Source organism: Piliocolobus tephrosceles, unplaced genomic scaffold, assembly GCF_002776525.5.
Source record: "Piliocolobus tephrosceles isolate RC106 unplaced genomic scaffold, ASM277652v3 unscaffolded_19, whole genome shotgun sequence".
In the NCBI taxonomy this organism is placed as follows: domain Eukaryota; kingdom Metazoa; phylum Chordata; class Mammalia; order Primates; family Cercopithecidae; genus Piliocolobus; species Piliocolobus tephrosceles.
In genome coordinates this window covers 1,838,355-1,858,437 of record NW_022300975.1, presented here as the reverse complement: position 1 = coordinate 1,858,437, position 20,083 = coordinate 1,838,355, and the positions used below count along the sequence as shown (strand labels likewise).

General features: G+C 44.8%; 1 protein-coding gene across 1 annotated transcript in view; it reads right to left on the bottom strand.

Annotated features, from left to right (window-relative positions):
- Positions 1-694: 694 nt before the first annotated feature.
- The window catches only part of LOC111541844 (developmental pluripotency-associated protein 2), a 22,583-nt gene continuing 3,194 nt past the window's right edge, over positions 695-20,083 (bottom strand). Inside the window, exons 3-8 of the mRNA XM_026456733.1 lie at positions 17,458-17,618; positions 17,320-17,373; positions 15,991-16,252; positions 10,625-10,820; positions 7,151-7,215; positions 695-911 (exon numbers count right to left, since the gene is read on the bottom strand). Of these exons, the coding sequence (XP_026312518.1) occupies positions 7,173-7,215; positions 10,625-10,820; positions 15,991-16,252; positions 17,320-17,373; positions 17,458-17,618 (716 nt within the window). The 3' untranslated portion in view covers positions 695-911; positions 7,151-7,172. The remainder of the gene's footprint in view (positions 912-7,150; positions 7,216-10,624; positions 10,821-15,990; positions 16,253-17,319; positions 17,374-17,457; positions 17,619-20,083) is intronic.

The window sequence follows — 20,083 nt, the reverse complement described above, 5'->3', positions numbered from 1 at the left end:
TGAGCCGAGATTCAGTCACTGCTCTCCAGCCTGGGCGACGGAGCAGACTCCATCTCTCTCTCTATATATATAGCCTCTGGCCTCGAGAAATTTGCTTTCTAGGAAATTGTTAACAATTAAAGAAAACTTATGATTTCTTGAAATCAGGACAACTTAAATTCTGTATTCTAAAAGTATTTTTTCTCTTTGCTTAGGCAAATTATTAGTCTCACTGAATCTGTTTTCTGAATGGCTCCTTTTTCGAGCTCAGATGTGACTTTATTCAGAAAGTCTTTCCCTTACCACACAATGATAGAAGCACCCCTCTAGTACTGCTTCTTTTTGGGTCCTTGTCTCTTTCTTTGTAAATGTTGGATCTCCGTAGGTACACTGTATAGTATCAGTCTTCTTTACCATCCTTTACATTATATAAGGGCAGGAGCCATTTTCTATTTTTTTTTCACCCACTTCTAACCCAGCCCCTGGCACATAGAAACCACTAACAGATGTAGACCATTTTTCTTCTCACTGTGGTCTCTAGGGTTAAGTCTAGACAGACCCATTTACTCTTGTCCCTTCCTTGCTCGAGTCTGGCACCTCTCCCTTATCTGTCCTGTCTACAGTGCTTCTCATTTGTGTGTCCCCAACAACAGTCAGTTTGTAACATCAGAGACAGTCTGATTTCTTGATGGATCCTTAACACACACTGAATGAATACAAGGCCAATTGCAGTGACTTTATTTTAATGGGTTTTCAGACTTACAGAAAGGGGTTCTTTAGATGGGGCTGGGTCACTAGTCAACCATCTTCACTGTGGAGTCCTAGTCACTATGATTTTGTTTTGTAGATCATGAGGATTCATTCAAATTGTCTCCTCTTCCATTCCTTCATAATAGGTTACATGGTCTGAAAGTACATCCCTCCTTTAGTACCTAGAAGCAAATTTGAAAGGTATATTTAAGAACAGCTTTGAGCTATACGCAGAGTTTGGGGTCAAAAGAGTTAGGGTGTTTTAATAGAGAAAGAATGGCAGATGGAAATACTAGACAATAGTGTATAGTCAGAATTAGTTTCCTCTGGGTTACTGAATTAGACCCCTTCTTAGTTATTTCAAAGTCTAATGATATCATGTTTTCCACTCCTGTGTTGGTCTTCAGGCCAGTCTTTAGACAAGACATGTTTTTACTAGAAGACCACTGATTAGTGATACTTTCAGAAGACAGATGTTATGGCATTTTGCTCTAACTCTATTTTGACCTGAAAGCCTAACTAAGGAGTCAACTGGGATGGCTTCCACGTGGAAATTTTTCTGTTCTATTCTCCCGTAAGTTTGGGCTCATTCTAAAACAGTCTGCCTACCGGACAACTGTGCCATTAGCCATCAATAGGCTGAGTTCAGGATAGCTTCGTTTTAATTCCACAGAATATACTGCAGGTCACAAGCACACATATTCTCAAGCTCTCAGAGTTCTAAATGTAAGCAGTTAAGTGTAAAGGGTGAGCTTAAGTGCTTACTTGGACCATAACATCTTCCTAAACTGTCCTTCTTCCCTTTCTGCACAGAACTGAAAATTAAGAGGATAAAATTACTAAATTAGCCTTGATTGAGAAGGTTCTGTAAAAAAAACTGTTTATTGGCCAGGCACAGTGGCTCATACCTGTAATCTCAGCACTTTGGGAAGCCGAGGTGGGCAGATTACGAGGTCAGGAGTTCAAGAATAGCCTGGCCAATATGGTGAAACCCTGTCTCTACTAAAAATACAAAATTAGTTGGGTGTGGTGGCGCATGCCTGTAATCCCAGCTACTTGGGAGGCTGAGGCAAGAGAATTGCTTGAATCCAGGAGGCGGAGGTTGCGGTGAGTCAAGAATGAACCATTGTATACCAGCCTGGGCAACAAGAGCAAAGCTCCATCTCAAAAAAGAAAACAAAACTGTTTATTAGTTTTGATACAAATGTCATAGGTTTTGAAAGCTATTGCCAAATTCAATTCAAAGTGAGAACTCCATTCGTTGATCCATTATAATAATTAAATAATTGTTCGCATTAACATTTTAAGTAACAAAATTAAGATTGTTTCCATTTTGTATTTGTATAATTTTCTTTTTGGAGCAAGAACAAATTATTGGCTGGGTGCAGTGGCTCACGCCTGTAATCCCAGCACTGTGGGAGGCTGAAGCAGGTAGATCACCTGAGGTCAGGAGTTCGAGACCAGCCTGGCCAACATGGGGAAACCTCATCTCTACTAAAAGTACAATCATCTCTACTAAAAATACAGGTGCCCACCACCAGGCCCAGCTAATTTTTGTATTTTTAGTAGAGGTGGGGGTCTCACCATGTTAGCCAGGCTGGTCTCAAACTCCTGACCTCAAATGATCCACCCACCTTGGTCTCTCAAAGTGCTGGGATTACAGGTGTGAGCCACCATGCCAGGCCCCTGGTTTTCTTTTATACAAGTCTGATTTATAAACATACACATATATGTATATATCTATATGTATATATCTCTATACATAGATACAATATCTATATTTATATATAGATATATAGAGACAAATAGCATATATATGTGTGTGTGTATATATATGTGTGTATATATACACACACACATACACATACATATATATAGAGAGAGAAAGAGACAAAAAGCATGATTTGAAGACAAAGGAAGCATCAGATCCAGACTAAGATATGACAGAGACGTCGGAATTAACAGACCAGGCATTTAAAACAGTGTTGATTAATAAGCTAAGGGCTCTAACAGAAAAAGTGGACAAGATACAAAACTGATGAGTAATGCAAGTGGGAAGATGGAAATTCTAAGAATCAAAATAAAATGATAGAAATTAGAAGAAAATACTGACAGAAATGAAAACTGCCTTCATGGACTGATCTACAGCTGGACTGCCAACAAAAGAATCAGAGGGCTTAAAGAAGTATCAATAGGAACCTCCAAAACTGAAAAAGCAAAATGAAAAAAATTTTTAAAAAGACAGAACTGAATATCCAAGAATTGTGAGGCAATTACAAAAAGGCTTCAACGTGTAATGAAAATACCAGAAGAGAGAAAGGAATAGAAAAGTTGTGAAACAATGGCTGAAAATATCCCAAAATTAATGACATACAAAACCACAGATCCAGGAACCTCAGAGACAGGAAGTAGGATAAACACCAAAAATTCAACATGAAGGTATATCATACTCAAACTGCAGAAAAACAAAGACACATAGAAAATCTTTAAGTAAGAGAAAAAAGCACCTTAATTGTAAAGGAACAAAGGTAAGAATTACATTGGACTTCTCTTCAGAGACCTTACAAACAAGAAGAGAGTAAAGTGACATTTAAAGAGAAGGAAAGAAAGCAGGGCGTGGTGGCTCATGCCTGTAATCCCAGCACTGTGGGAGGCTGAGGCAGATGGATCACCTGAGCTCAGGAGTTTGAGACTAGCCTGACCAACACGGAGAAACACTGTCTCTACTAACAGAAAAATTAGCCGGGCGTGGTGGCACATGCGTGTAATCCCAGCTACTTGGGAGGCTGAGACAGGAGAATTGTTTGAACCCAGGAGGCAGAGGTTGCGGTAAGCCAAGATCGTGCCATTGCACTCCAGTCTGGAAAACAAGGGCAAAAACTCTGTTGTCTCAAAAGAAGGAAAGAAATGAGAAAATTATCTGCCAAAGATATATCTGATAGAGGACTGTTACTCAAAATATACAAAGGCCTCTTAAAACTCAATAATAAAACAACCCAATTAAAAAATGTGCAAACTGAGGCCGGGTGCGGTGGCTCAAGCCTGTAATCCCAGCACTTTGGGAGGCCGAGACGGACGGATCACGAGGTCAGGAGATCGAGACCATCCTGGCTAACATGGTGAAACCCCGTCTCTACTAAAAAATACAAAAAAAAAAAAAAAACTAGCTGGGTGAGGTGGCGGGCGCCTGTAGTCCCAGCTGCTCGGGAGGCTGAGGCAGGAGAATCACTTGAACCCAGGAGGCAAAGGTTGCAGTGAGCTGAGATCACGCCACTGCACTCCAGGCTGGGCAACTGCACTCTCTGGGAGACTCTGTCTCAAAAAAAAAAACCACTGTGGCACACCTATTAGAATGGCTAAAATCCAAACAATATGAAATACTAACAAGGATATGGTGCAACAAGAGCTCTCATTCATTGCTGGTAGGAATGCCAAATGCTACAGCCACTTTTACAGTTTGGCAGAAATGAGCTGTCAGGCCATGGCAACACATGGAGGAAATCTTCACTACACATTGCTATGTGAAAGCCAATATGAAAAGGCTACACACTGTAAAATTCCAACTATACACAACATTCTGGAAATGGCAAAGCAATGATGGGCCAGGCACACTGGCTCATGCCTATAATCCCAGCACTGTGGGAGGCTAAGGCAGAAGGATGGCTTGAGGCCAGAAGTTTGAGACCAGTCTTGCCAACACAGTGAGACCCGTCTCTACCAAAAATGAAAAAACAAAACTAGCTAGGTACAGTGGCACACACCTGTAGTCCCAGTGTCTGGGAAGGCTGGGCCAGGAGGATCCCTTGAGCCTAGGAGTTCAAGGCTGCAATGAGCTACAATTGCACCACTGTGCTCCAGCCTGGGTGACTCAGCCAAAAAAAAAAAAAAAAAAAAAGGCAACGCTACGGCAACAATAAAAGATCTGTGGTTTCCAGTGTATGGGCCTGGGGGGAGGGATGAATTGGTACAACACAAGGGATTTCTAAGGTAGTGAAATTATTCTGTATGATACTATGTTGGATAAATGTCATTTTACATTTGTCAAAACCATAGAATGTACAACATGAATAATAAAACCTAACATGAACTATAGAGTTTAGTTAATAATAAGGTATCCGCTGGGTGTAGAGGTTCCCATCTGTAATCCCAGAACTCGGGGAGCCTGAGGTGGGAGGACTGCTGGAGCCTAGCAGTTTGACCAGCCTGGGAAACATGGTGAGACCCCATCTCTATAAAAAAATAATAAAAAAGCCAGGCGTGGTAGCTCACGCCTATAATCCCAGCCCTTCGGGAAGCCAAGGTGGGTGAATCACAAAGTCAGGAGCTCAAGACCAGCCTGGTCAACATGGTGAAACCCCATCTCTACCAGAAAAATACAAAAAATTAGCTGGGCCTAGTGGCGGACGCCTGTAATCCCAGCTACTCAGGAGGCTGAGGCAGGAGAATCGCTTGAACCTGGAGGCGGAGGTTGCAGTGAGCTGAGATCGGCGCCACTGCACTCCAGCCCGGTGATAGAGTAAGACTGTGTCTGAAAAAAAATAAATAAAAATAATAATAAAATAGCCAGGCAGAGTGGCTCATGCCTGTAATCCCTGCACTTTGGAAGGCTGAGGCGGATGGATTGCTTGAGCTCAGTTCAATGGTCTTGAACCAGGCTGTTTGCCTGAGCAACATGGTGAAACTCGGCCTCTATCAAAAGTTAAAAAAAATTAGCCAGCCATGATGGTGTATGTCTGTAGTCCCAGCTACTTGGGATGCTGAGGTGAGAGGATGGCTTGAACACGGAAGGTGGAGGTTGCAGTGAGCTGAGATCATGCCACTGCATTCCAGCCTGGGTGACACAGGCAGATGCTGTCTCAAAAATAAACGAATTTAAAAAAAAGAAAAACAGGCCAGGCACGGTGGCTCATGCCTATAATCCCAGCACTGGGAGGCTGAGGCAGGAGGCCTGAGGTCAGGAGTTTGAGACCAGCCTGACCAAAATGGTGAAACCCTGACTCTACTAAACATTAAAAAAAAAAAAAAAAATTGGCTGGGGGTCGGGTGTGGTGGCTCACGCCTGTAATCCCAGCACTTTGGGACACCGAGGCGGGTGGATCCCAAGATTAGGAGTTCAAGACAAGCCTGGCCAATATGGTAAAACCCCATCTCTACTAAAAATACAAAAAAATTAGCCGGGTATGGTGGCACATGCTTGTAATCCCAGCTACTCGGGAGGCTGAAGCAGAATTGCTTGTACCCAGGAGGCGGAGGTTGCAGTCAGCTGAGATCACCCCACTGCACTCCAGCCTGAGCAACAAAGTGAGACTGTCTCAAAAAAAAAAAAAATTTAGCTGGGTGTCGTGGTGTGCGCCTGTAATCCCAGCTACTTGGGAGGCTGAGGCAGGAGAATCGCTTGAACCTGGGAGGCAGCGGTTGCAGTGAGCCAAGATCTCATCATTATATTCCAGCCTGGGTGACAAGAACGAGACCCCGTCTCAAAAAAAAGATAAAGATAAAGTAAAAAGAATAATGTATCAATATTGACTCATTAGTGCTTTTTTGTTTGTTTTTTTTGAGACAGATTTTCGCTCTTGTTGCCCAGGCTGGAATGCAATGGCACAATCTCGGCTCACCGCAACCTCCACCTCCTGGGTTCAAGCAATTCTCATGCCTCAGCCTCCGGAGTAGCTGGGATTACAGGCATGCGTCACCACGCCCAGCTAATTTTGTATTTTTAGTAGAGATGGAGTTTCTCCATGGTGTTCAGGCTAGTCTCAAACTTCCGACCTCAGGTGATCTGTCCGCCTCAGCCTCCCAAAGTGCTGGGATTACAGGCGTGAATTTTTTTTTTTTTTTTTTTTTGAGACTATGTTGGGAAGGCTGGAGTGCAATGGCAATTCACAGGTGTGATCACAGAGCACTACAACCTTGAACTCCTCCTGGGTGCAAGTGATCCTCCTGACTTAGCTTCCCAGGGAGCTGAGACTACAGGTGACCACCACCACACCCAGCCCTGCCTCATCAATTGTAAAAAATGTAGCACCCTAATGCAAGTTAGTAACGGAGGAAACTGGAGGGGGTGTGAAGCACTGTGTACATGGGAATACATGGGAACTCTATACTTTTCACTCAAGTTTTCATTTATATTAATTAAAACAAAACCAAATTGTATTCTGTACAGCTAAATATTTAGTAAGTCAGTACTCAAGGCATCGGGAGGTACCAAGGATGGTCAGGACACAGCACAGCAATGATTGGGATACAAGTCATCTACAGGTGTGCCACCATTTGTGCTTCCTGGTAGACAGCGGACAAGGGACCTTGATACATTTATGTCCTATTTTTTGAAGGCAGAGAGTTTCTCTTGTATGTGACTCTTTTCAACTGCCTTCAAATCAAAATAATACTTATTTTGAGCTGGCATATTCTGGTCTCTTACATTGTATTCAAACAGGTTGCTGCTACTTCTCTACTGTCATTAATCTTCTCATCATCTTCTTATTCCTGTAAGGCAAGTAGAAAAGAACTGTGAAAAATTGCTACAGTAAGATAAACCATTCCATACCAATCCCTTTAAAATGACCAATAAAATAAAGATAAAGCCACCACGCCCGGCACTTCTGGGCCGGGCGTGGTGGCTCACGCCTATAATCCCGGCACTACGGGAGGCCGAGGAGGGTGGATCACCTAAGGTAAGGAATTCAAGACCAGCCTGACCAATATGGTGAAACCCCGTCTCTGCTGAAAATACAAAAATTAGCCGGGTGTGGTGGAACACACCTGTAGTCCCAGCTACTCAGGAGGCTGAGACAGGAGAATTGCTTGAACCTGGGAGGCAGAGGTTGCAGTGAGCCGAGATCACGCCACTGAACTTCAGCCTGGGCGACAGAGCGAGATCAGTCTCAAAAAAAAAAAAAAAAAAAAAAAAAAAAAAAAAAGAATGCACTTCTGGAGTTCCTGAGTCACTCGTCCTAAAACCATTCCTAGGAATGGTGCATAAAAAGACTTTATGTAGTAAATAAAGGAAAAGGGTTGTTCACTTATTCTCAGGGCTCACATTCCACATACTGCAATGGATCTCACTTCTTTTTTTTTTTTTTTTTTTTTTTTGCCCAAGCTGGAGTGCAGTGGTACTATCGCAGTTCACTGCAGCCTTGACTTTTAGGGCTGAGGCGATCCTCCCACCTCAGTCTCCCTAGTAGCTGGGACCACAGGTGCATGCCACCACATCTAGCTAATTTTTTTTTTGTAGAGACAGGGTTTCACCATGTTTCTCAGGCCGGTCTCAAACTCCTGAGCTCAAGTGATCTGCCCACCTTGGCCTCCCCAAGTGCTGGGATTGCAGCGTGAGCCACTATGCCCAGCTTCCTTCACTTTTATACTCTCTATTCTCCTCTCTTCATGCAGCTCCTCCCCATTCATAAATGCTTATGGTTTTTTCATTTAAAAAAATTTAAGGCCGGGTGCAGTGGCTCACTCCTGTAATCCTAGCACTTTGGGAGGCCAAGGCGGGTGGATCACTTGAGATCCGGAGTTCCAGACCAGCCTGGCAACATGGTGAACCCTGTCTCCACTAAAAATACAAAAATTAGCTGGGCGTGGTGGTGCATCCTGCAATCCTAGCTACTCCAGAGGCTGAGGCAGGAGGACTGCTTGAACCTGGGAGGCAGAGGTTGCAGTGGAGAGAATATAATGAAAACTACATGCTCTCCATGAAAATATACATACACATAAACACTGCTTTAGACTATATAATTCCCGATGTCAGCTTTTGTTGATAAAATTGGGTGGAATTGAGATGAGAAAGGTGTGGAGATAAAATAAGTTTTTTTTTTGTTTTTTGTTTTTTTTGTAAGTGACCTAAATAGGCTCACGCCTGTAATCCCAGTACTTTGGGAGGCCAAGGCAGGCGGATCACGATCTCTGGAGTTTGACAGCAGCCTGACCAACATGATGAAACCCTGTCTCCACTAAAAATACAAAAATTAGCCAGGCGTGGTGGCATGAGCCTGTAATCCCAGCTACTCGGGAGGCTGAGGCAGGAGAATCGCTTGAATCCGGGAGGCAGAGGTTGCAGTGAGTCGAGATCGCAACACTGCACTCCAGCTTGGGCAACAAGAGTGAAACTCCGTCTCAAAAAAAAAAAAAAAAAAGTAAGAAAGTGGGCTAAATCTCGTAACAGAATAGACGGGAGTATAAATAAGAGATTAGTAATTCAGGAAAGAGAGAATTCATTACAAGGACAAAGCATTTAAGGAGGAATGAGACAAATGTAAGATGTAGGAGTAAAGAGAACAAGATGCTGTCTTAGAAGTGGGGGAAACATAGAAGTCCTATTCAGTGGAGAAGAATCTATGGTATTTGGGACATGTTCTAGAGTTCTGAGAGAAGTATGAGTTAGACCTAAACATCTTTGGGAGTCATCAGCACGTACATGGTGGATAAGAGTGTGTAGGAAGGAACTGAAGGAGGAACCCTAAAGATAATCAGCATATCAGTGGGAGGTGGACAGTGAAGACAGAACATAGAGGTTAGCAGATGAGTGAGTAAAGGGAGCAATGGACAGAGTCTTAGAAGGAAGAAATGGCTGGCAGTGAGATGGCCATGTCAGGTAATGAGGAATGTGGTGCTCTTAGACTGGCTGTTTAGGATACCGCTGATGGCCTTTTTGAGAGTAGGTTGAGAGGATCAGTAAAACCCAAAATATGATTGCAGTAACTTAAGAGTAGAATATGTGCAGAACTAGAAGCAGGACATATTGATCACCTTCATTAGCTGAGCCTGGCAGGAAGAGAGAGCAGTTAGTTGAGGCAGTAACCTCAAGGGAGGTTCCTTTCTTTTCTGTCTCTCTCTGTCTCTTTCTCTCTTTTCCCTCCCACATTAACTCTCTTCATTCTTCCCTCCTTTTTTCTTCCTTCTTTTTCTTTTAAAATTTTTTTTTGAGACGGAGCCTGACTCTGTCACCCAGGCTGGAGTGTGTCCCAAAAGTTACAGGCATGGTGGCTCACGCCTGTAATACCAGTACTTTGGGAGGCCAAGGTGGGTGGATCACCTAAAGTCAGAAGTTCAAGATCAACCTGGCCAACATACTGAAACCCTGTCTCTATTAAAAATACAAAAATTAGCTGGGCACGGTGGCTCACGCCTGTTATCCCAACACTCTGGGAGGTCGAGGCGGGTGGATCACGAGGTCAGGAGTTTGAAACCAGCCTAACATGGTGAAACCCTGTCTCTACTAAAAATACAAAAATTAGCTGGGCATGGTGGTGTGCGCCTATAATCCTAGCTACTCGGGAGACTGAAGCAGGAGAATCGCTTGAACCCAGGAGGCAGAGGTTGCAGTGAGCCAAGATTATGCCACTGCACTCCAGCCTGGGTGACAAGAGCAAAACTCCATTTCAAAAAAAAAAAAGAACTAGCCACATTTATTGAGTTGTAATCCACTAGTGAGTTCTTTTTGTGTCCTATTTTTGCCTGATCTATGTGGCACATTAAGAAGACAGCATGTTTGCCCTCTGCTTTCTACCATTAAATTATTTAGAAATCCATCTATACACCTACTTTTCTTTTTTTCTTTTTTTTTGAGATGGAGTCTTGCTCTGTCGCCCACACTGGAGTGCAGTGGCATGACTCGGCTCACTGCAAGCTCTGCCTCCCAGGTTCATGCCATTCTCCTGCCTCAGCCTCCTGAGAAGCTGGGACTACAGGCACTCGCCACCACGCCTGGCTAATTTTTTGTATTTTTAGTAGAGACGGGGTTTCACCGTGTTAGCCAGGATGGTCTCGATCTTCTGACCTCGTGACCGCCCGCCTCGGCCTCCCAAAGTGCTGGGATTACAGGCGTGAGCCACCGTGCCCAGCTTATACACCTACTTTTCTATGTGCCATGCTTAACAAGATACATAAGGGTTACCTCTTAGCACAGTCGGGGCATAACATATTATCTTCTACGCCTGGGGATGGGAAAATGCAGGCAGGTAACAAGAAGAGAGAAATCATCCTCCTGCGAGTGGTAGGCACCCAGGCCTGACCTGCATGAAACTGCAGGCGTACCCAACCCTTTGTGTCTGCCGAGAGAAGTCTGCCATGGACCACACACCACCTGACACCTGGAAAGGAAAAACAAACACAGACAGCAAAAATCAAGATAGCACCCCAACACAACCTCTCAGCAAGTCACTCTTGAATTTGCTTTTATATTCTGCTCACAAATCAATTGAATGAGATGCATGAAAATGCAGATCACATGACACTATGATCTAATTTCACAAGTTACATAACACAAAGAATAATAACTGTTGCCAGCTGGGCATGGTGGCTCACACCTGTAATCCCAGCACTTTGGGAGGCTGAGGCAGGAGGATCACCTGAGATCGGGAGTTTGAGAGCAGCCTGACCAACATGGAGAAACCTCATCTCTACTAAAAATACAAAATTAGCTAGGCGTGGTGGTGCATGCCTGTAATCCCAGCTACTCAGGAGGCTGAGGCACAATAATCGCTTGAACCCGGAAGGCGGAGGTTGTGGTGAGCCGAGATCACACCACTGCACTCCAGCCTGGGTGACGACAGCAAAACTCCATCTCAAAAAATAAATGGCCGGGCACGGTGGCTCAAGCCTGTAATCCCAGCACTTTGGGAGGCCGAGACGGGCGGATCATGAGGTCAGGAGATCGAGACCATCCTGGCTAACACGGTGAAACCCTGTCTCTACTAAAAACTACAAAAAAACACTAGCCGGGTGAGGTGGCGGTGCCTGTAGTCCCAGCTACCCGGGAGGCTGAGGCAGGAGAATGGCCTGAACCCGGGAGGCGGAGCTTGCAGTGAGCTGAGATCCGGCCACAGCACTCCAGCCTGGGCGACAGAGCGAGACTCCATCTCAAAAAAAAAATAAAAATAAAAATAAATAAATAAATAAACAAAAAATAATGGTTGCCATTTTGAAATGCTTGCTTTGTGTCCAGTATTTTGCTAGGTGGTTTATATGTATTAATACATTTACTATTAAGTTCACTATTAATATTTACCTTCTATTTGCTTTTCTTATCATTTCTTATTCACAGGTGAGATAACTGAAGCTTATGGTGTTAAATATCATACATTACCCAGAGCCAAGTCATGGATCCAGGTATTCTGACTGACTTACAGGCCATTTATGTAACCACTACATTGTACTTCCTCAGCTATAGGAAACAGACAAGCGTCTGTTTAAAAGTGTAAGGAGGCTGGGCGCGGTGGCTCACGCCTGTAATCCCAGCACTTTGGGAGGCCGAGGCGGGCAGATCATGAGGTCAGGAAATCGAGACCATCCCAGCTAACACAGTAAAACCCATCTCTACTAAAAATACAAAAATCAGCCAGGCGTGGTGGCAGGCGCCTATAGTCCCAGCTACTCAGGAGGCTGAGGCAGGAGAATGGCGTGAACTCGGGAGGCAGAGGTTGCAGTGAGCCAGGACTGCACCACTGTACTCCAGCCTGGGCAATAGAGCAAGACCCGTCTCAAAAAAATAAAGATAAATAAATAAATAAATAAATAAATAAATAAATAAATAAAAGTGTAATGAACAGGCTGGGTGTGGTGGCTCACACCTGTAATCCCAGCACTTTGGGAGGCCTAGGTGGGTGGATCACCCGAGGTCAGGAGTTCGAGACCAGCCTGACCAACATGGCAAAACCCCATCTCTACTAAAAATACAAAATTAGCTGGGTGTGGTGGCGCACACCTGTAATCCCAGCTACTCAGGAGGCTGAGGCAGGAAAATCGCCTGAACCTGGGAAGTGGAGGCTACAGCGAGCTGAGATGGCACCACTGCACTCCAGCCTGGGCAACAAGAGTGAAACTCCGTTTCAAAAAAAAAAAAAAAAGTGTAAGGAATAATTTCAATAGGGAGATGTAATATTTGCAAGAAAACAAGTGGTACACTTATGGAAGGTCTGAAATTGAGAGAAAGTCAGCATTCTGAATGACTTACAGCGCATTTACTTAACCACTACATTGTACTGCCTCAGCTATAGGAAACAGACAAGCATCTGTTTAAAAGTGTAAGGAACAATTTAATTAGGGAGATGGGATATTTGCAAGAAAATAAGTGGTACACTTATGGAACATCTGAAATTGAGGGAAAGGAGCAGTCACAGTGAACTTAAATATCTGTAAATAAGCAGTATATGTACCGTGATAGCTCCCCAATTAGACTGTAAAACAAGAGAACATGTGTGTGTTTAGCACAGTATATACCCAGCAGCTAGACATACCTCTGGACCATAGCAGATGCTTAACAATTGCAGAATGAAGAGAAATATAAAATGATAAGTCACTGTGGGATAATAGTAACTCATACAGCATATTAATAAAAATTAGAGGTGTCATCTTTGGGAAGGCAGTGCCCCCAGGCATGCAGCTTTATGGCTAGACAATGCCTTTGCACGAATTATTAAAAGGTGTCCACTGTCCCCACATAAAGGTACGTAGCTTGAAGAGCAGAGGATATGCCAATTTTAGCTTTAGGTCTTCCTTCTGGTTGGTTTCCTTGTATGACGAATAATGTGGCCTACCATACTAGTTAGCTGGAGTAAAATAGGATCTAGAATAGTTCTGGAAATTGGAAGATGGGGGAGGAAGAAAAGGATTCAAGCCAAAACGGAAGGTGACTTGAGATAGCAGACCCTGGAAATAAAAGCAATAGCAAGAAAAGAAGAGCAAGAGTTGGGGAAACGTGGAGTTAAGTTATCCTCAAGATTTCTTTTTTTTTTTGAGATGGAGTTTCGCTCCTGTTGTCCAGTCTGGAGTGCAATGGCATAATCTCAGCTCACTGCAACCTCCACCTCCGAGGTTCAAGCGATTCTCCTGCCTCAGCCTCCCAAGTAGCTGGAATTATAGCCATGCGCCACCACACCCGGCTAACGTTTTTAGTATTTTTAGTACAGACAGGGTTTCTCCACGTTGGTGAGGCTGGTCTTGAACTCCTGACCTCTGGTGATCCACCCGCCTCAGCCTCCCAAAGTGCTGGGATTACAGGTGTGAGCCACCATACCCGGCCCTCCTCAAGATTTCTTAGTGGGCACTGGGTGCAGTGGCTCATACCTGTAATCCCAGCACTTTAGGAGGCCGAGGCAGGCGGATCACCTGAGGTTGGGAGTTCGAGACCAGCCTGACTAACATGGAGAAACCACGTCTCTACTGGGAAAAAAAAAAAAATTAGCCAGGCGTGGTGGTGCATGACTGTAATCCCAGCTACTCAGGAGGCTGAGGCAGGAGAATCACTTGAACCTGGGAGGCAAAGGTTGCGGTGAGCCAAAATTATGCCATTGCACTCTAGCCTGGGCAACAAGAGTGAAACTCCATCTCAAAAACAAACAAACAAACAAACAAAAAAAAACGCTTTCTTGGAGGGTTGGATGCAGTGACTCACGCCTGTTATCCCAACACTTTGGAAGGGTGGATCACTTGAGGTCAGGAGTTTGAGACCAGCCTGGCCAACATGGTGAAACCCAATCTCTACTAATAATACAAAAATTAGCCGGGCATGATGGCCCGTGCCTGTAATCCCAGCTACTCAGGAGGCTGAGGCACAAGAATCGCTTGACTATGGGAGGCAGAGGTTGCCGTCAGCCAAGATCGTGCCACTGTACTCCAGCCTGACCAACATGGCAGTGGCTCATGCCTATAATCCCAGCACTTTGGAAGGCCGAGGCTGGCAGATCACAAGATCAGGAGATCGAGACCATCCTGGCTAACACAGTGAAACCCATCTCTACTAAAAATACAAAAATTAGCTGGGCGTGGTGTCTTTGAAACTGTGTCGCAAAAAAGATTTCTTAGAGGACAAGGACCCAAAACCGTTTAATTATTATTGCCTGCTTTCAACACGCCAAGTTCTGTGTCTCATATAAATGTCACGACTTTTTTTTTTTTTTTGAGATGGAGTTTTGCTCTTGGTGCCCAGGCTGGAATGTGGTGGCGCCATCTCAACTCACTGCAACCTCCGCCTCCCAGGTTCAAGCGATTCTCCTGCCTCAGCCTCCCGAGTAGCTGGGATTACAGCCACCTGCCACCACACCCGGCTAATTTTTGTATTTTTAGTAGAGACACGGTTTCATCATGTTGGCCAGGCCGATCTTAAACTCCTGACCTCAGGTGATTCACGTTCCTTGGCATCTCAAAGTGCTGGGATTACAGGCATGAGCCAGTGCACCTGGCCAACATTTTTTTTTTTTAAAGACAGGGTCTGGATCTGTCTGTCAGGCCAGAGTGCCATGACACAATCTCAGCTCACCGCAACCTCCACCTTCTGGACTCAAGCCACTCTCCCACCCCAGCCTCCTGAGAAGCTGGGACTACAGGCACACACCACCATGCCCGGCTTTTATTTTTTTTTTGTATTTTTTGTAGAGAGGGGATTTCGCCATGTTATCCAGGCTGGTCTCTAACTCATGAGCTCTAGCAATCCTCCCACCTTGGCCTTCCAAAGTGCTGGGCCTGTAGTGAGCCACGACACTCAGCCACTACTATTCTATGACATAGGTATATCTTCACTTTGTAGAATAGAATACTTGGCTGGGAGCAGTGGCTCACACCTGTAATCCCAGCACTTTGGGAGGCCGAGGCCAGCGGATCGCCTGAGGTCAGGAGTTTGAGATCAGCCTGGCCAACATAGTGAAACCCCGTCTCTACTAAAAATACAAAAAATTAGCTGGGCATGGTGGCGGGTGCCTGTAATCCCAGCTACTTGGGAGGCTGAGGCAGAATTGCTTAAACCTGGGAGGCAGAGTTGCAGTGAGCCAAGATCGCAGCATTGCATTCCAGCCTGGGCAACAAGAGTGAAACTCCATCTCAAAACAAACAAACAAACAAACAGGATATTAAGGCTTAAAGTAAGTAACTTGCCAATGTCACATATCTAGGAAATGGTAAAGCAAGAATTTGAACCAACACATTCCTCTTACTCACTATGTCATAAATGCCTTAAGGAAGAGAGAAAAAAGGGGAAGACCTCAGACTGTGGCCCAAGATTATCGGGTTATGCTTTCTTCTCGCCTTGGAATTCTGCTTAGTGATGGAAAAGGGCCACTACTTAGTCACCTGACTTAGAGACCCATCCGGACAAAACATGACTATCCATCAATATGATGGATGAAAGAGAGATGTCCTATGTGAATCCAATTTCTAATCTTCAGATATTTTAGCAAACGCCTTCCCTTTGACCATGTTTCAGTCTTGGACTAATAAAAGTTAACCTTATCCTCTGGAGTGGGACTCACACTTTAAGGTTGATCTTACCAGAAGCTTGCATCAAAAAGGCCTCAAGAGAAACAGGAATGGAACATGAATTCAAAGCCTTAGGCTGAACAGCTCTTGCAGCAATTCTTGCCCATGATGCCAACATGGCTCCTGGTGCTGAAGTTATCACTTCAACTGTATTAGTCTCTTCTGCTCTCTCATTCACCTCATAACGTTTCTGAAGCCTTGCTCTCTTGGTCACTGCCTTGCGTTTCCTCGAACATCGCTGTAATTTGGTCTCTTGTGACATTTCAGGCATATCCTGCAAATGAAATTCATGATGAGTATTCAGTAAACCGCTAGGGCTGTAAGGACTTTTGGGTCAATTTTATTATTCTTTTTTTTATTTTTATTTTTAAGACGGAGCTTCACTCTTGTTGCCCAGGCTGAAGTGCAACGGCACCATCTTGGCTCACCGCAATCTCTACCTCCCAGGTTCAAGCGATTCTCCTGCCTCAGCCTCCAGAGTAGCTGGGATTATAGGCATATGCCACGACGTCTGGCTAATTTTGTATTTTTAGTAGAAATGAGGTTTCCCCATGTTGGTCAGGCTGGTCTCAAACTCCCGACCTCAAGTAATCTACCCACCTCGGCCTCCCAAAGTGCTGGGATTACAGGCGTGAGCCACTGCACCCGGCCAATTTTATTATTCTTTGTACTGACCTGAACATGTATGTCAATGTGGAAAGGGTTTAGGAATATTAGTTCCCATAAATCGCAAATTCTCCACTGGGAGAAATTTTTGGTTGTTGAACCTGTGCAGGGGGAGCAAAGGTTGCTACTGACATCCAGTTGGTAGAGGCTGGGGATGCTGCAAAACATCCAACAATGTACAGAGCAGGCCCCAAAACAAACAAAAAATTATTTGTTCTGAAATGTCAATAATGCCACAGTTAAGAAACCCTGCCTTAGAGGTACAACATACAGAAATGGTGCCTGGGAGGCCGGGCGCGGTGGCTCAAGCCTGTAATCCCAGCACTTTGGGAGGCCGAGATGGGCGGATCACGAGGTCAGGAGATCGAGACTACCCTGGCTAACACAGTGAAACCCCGTCTCTACTAAAAAACACAAAAAAACTAGCTGGGCGAGGTGGCGGGCGCCTGTAGTCCCAGCTACTCGGGAGGCTGAGGCAGGAGAATGGCGTAAACCTGGGAGGCGAAGCTTGCAGTGAGCTGAGATCCGGCCACTGCACTCCAGCCTGGGCGACAGAGCGAGACTCCGTCTCAAAAAACAAAAACAAAAACAAACAAAAAAAAGAAATGGTGCCTGGGTAGGGACCGGAAAAATGGTGGGACCCACCTTCACACCATCAACACACTCATTACTCACTTGCTGTTGTTCAGGGTAAGCATGCCTATGGAGCCTCAGATAAACTTCGATTTTCTTAGGAAATGAAGAGAGAAATAAAAGTTAACAAAGATTCCCACAGTTTTTCCCAGCAGCAGATATTCACCCAAGTGTACTAACCTTGCCATTAGTACTCAAACCGAGTTGTTGACACCAGTCCCGCAAGGTGTCCCGACACACCTTATTAATGGGAGGCAAAATGGTTGGCAAGGGAGGGGCTGGTGTTTTGCATCTAGCTTTTTGTGGAGCCGTAAACTGTTCATTTGTTTGAAGTAGATGACCTAAGAAAAGAATGGAACCAAAGTAGTAATAATTTAAAGTTGGCAAGATTCTTTTAAAATTTTACAAAATCGGCCGGGCGCGGTGGCTCAAGCCTGTAATCCCAGCACTTTGGGAGGCCGAGACGGGCGGATCACGAGGTCAGGAGATCGAGACCATCCTGGCTAACATGGTGAAACCCCGTCTCTACTAAAAAATACAAAAAACTAGCCGGGCGAGTTGGCGGGCGCCTGTAGTCCCAGCTACTCGGGAGGCTGAGGCAGGAGAATGGCATAAACCCGGGAGGCAGAGCTTGCAGTGAGCTGAGATCCGGCCACTGCACTCCAGCCTGGGCAACAGAGCGAGACTCCGTCTCAAAAAAAAAATAAAATAAAATAAAATTTTACAAAATCTTTTCACATTTCTCACAACTCGATTTGCATATATACATATCAAATTTTATTTCTCACATTAAAAATGAGGTAACAAGGCCGGGTAACAGGCTCACGCCTATAATCCCAGAACTTTGGGAGGCTGATGTGAATCACAAGTGATTCGCCCAAATCACTTGAGGTCAGGAGATCGAGACCAGCCTGGCCAACATGGTAAAACCCCATCTCTACTAAAAACAGAAAAGTTAGCCAGGCATGGTGGTGCACCCCTGCAATCCCAGCTACTCAGGAGGCTGAGGCAGGAGAACTGCTTGAACCCAGGAGGCGGAGGCGGCAGTGAGTTGAGATCGCGCCACTGCACTCCAGCCCGGGAAACACAGTGAGGCTCTGTCTCAAAAAAAAAAATGAGGTAACAGATTCAGGTATTTAAAGACTTGCCCATTACAACAGCAGACTTGGGACTCAAACCTATGTTTTCTTTCTGTTTTGTTGTTGTTGGTTTTTCTTTGAGATGGAGTCTCGCTCTGTTGCCCAGGCTGGAGTGCAGCGGCACGATCTCAACTCACTACAATCTCCACCTCCCAGGTTCAAGCAATTCTCCTGCCTCAGCCTCCCAAGTAGGTGGGACTACAGGCACGCAACACCATGCCCAGCTAATTTTTGTATTTTTAGTAGAGACAGTGTTTCACTATGTTGGCCAGGCTGGCCTCAAACTCCTGACCTCAGGTGATCCACCCGCCTTGGCTTCCCAAAGTGCTGGGATTATAGGCGTGAGCCCCTGTGACCAGCCCAAATAAGTATTTTCAGAAGGATTTTATCTTCTGGGTCGATAATGAGGATTTCAAGATGAAGTAAACAATGATGTGTTAGAGCTAAGCAGAGTGAGGTGAGATGGGGGGCTGTAGAGAAAAATGATTCAGGCTAACAGAATGATGTGGACCATTGTTGACTAGGGATAGACAACGTGGTGGTTTCTTTGTTTTCTATAGGGAGAGCTGATATTTTGTGGTTCAAAATCTAGACATTTTGGAGGATAAATCCGACATAACGTTCTATTCAGTTGGTTGTTGAGGGCAACAGAAAATAACAGGCTGCTGTATGTAGCATAAAAGAAACATGGAATTTAGAATCCAAACATAGGTTTGAGGCCGGGCGTGATGGCTTACACCGACAATCCCAGCGCTTTGGGAGGCCGAGGAGGGCTGATCACTTGAGGCCAGGAGTTCAAGACCAACGTGGCCAACATGGAGAAACCCTGTCTCTACAAAAAATATAAACATTATCCAGGCACGGTGGCACATGCCTATAGTCCCAGCTACTCAGGAGGCTGAGGCATGATAATCACTTGAACCTGGGAGGTGGAAGTTGCAGTGAGCTGAGATCGCACCACTGCACTCCAGCCTGGGTGACAGAGCGAGACCCTGTCTCAAAACAAAACAAGCCATGGGCACGGTGGCTTATGCCTGTAATCCCAGCACTTTAGGAGGCCAAGGCGGGCAGATCACAAGGTCAAGTGTTCGAGACCAGCCTGGCCAACATAGTGAAACACTGTCTCTACTAAAAATACAAAAATTAGCTGGGCGTGGTGGTGGGTGCCTGTAATCCCAGGTACTAGGGAGGCTGAGGCAGGAGAATCGCTTGAACCCAGGAGGCGGAGGTTGCAGTGAGCCAAGACCACACCATTGCATTCCAGCCTGGGCAATAAGAACGAAACTCCATCTCCAGAAAAATTTTTAAAAAAAGAAAGAAAATACTTATTTGATGCTTTTATAGGAAGCACTGAGACACTGAGCACAGATACAAAGGGTCATGATTTTAAGAGCTTCTATATATATATATGTGTGTGTGTGTGTATATATATATATATACATATTTGATTCGTAATTACTTGCTAAGCAAAATGCCAGACATTTTTCAAAATTATTTAATCTTCGTAGGAGGCAAGTATGTATTAATCTCATTTTTACAGAAGAGGAGATTGAGCTTCATGTGTTGGGAACGTGAACTCATGTTGAACTGGTCCAGAAGAGCACTCTCTGCCCAAAGTGCTCCCCATGCTTATTTTGTGTCTTTTTTTTTTTTTTTTTTTTTTTTTT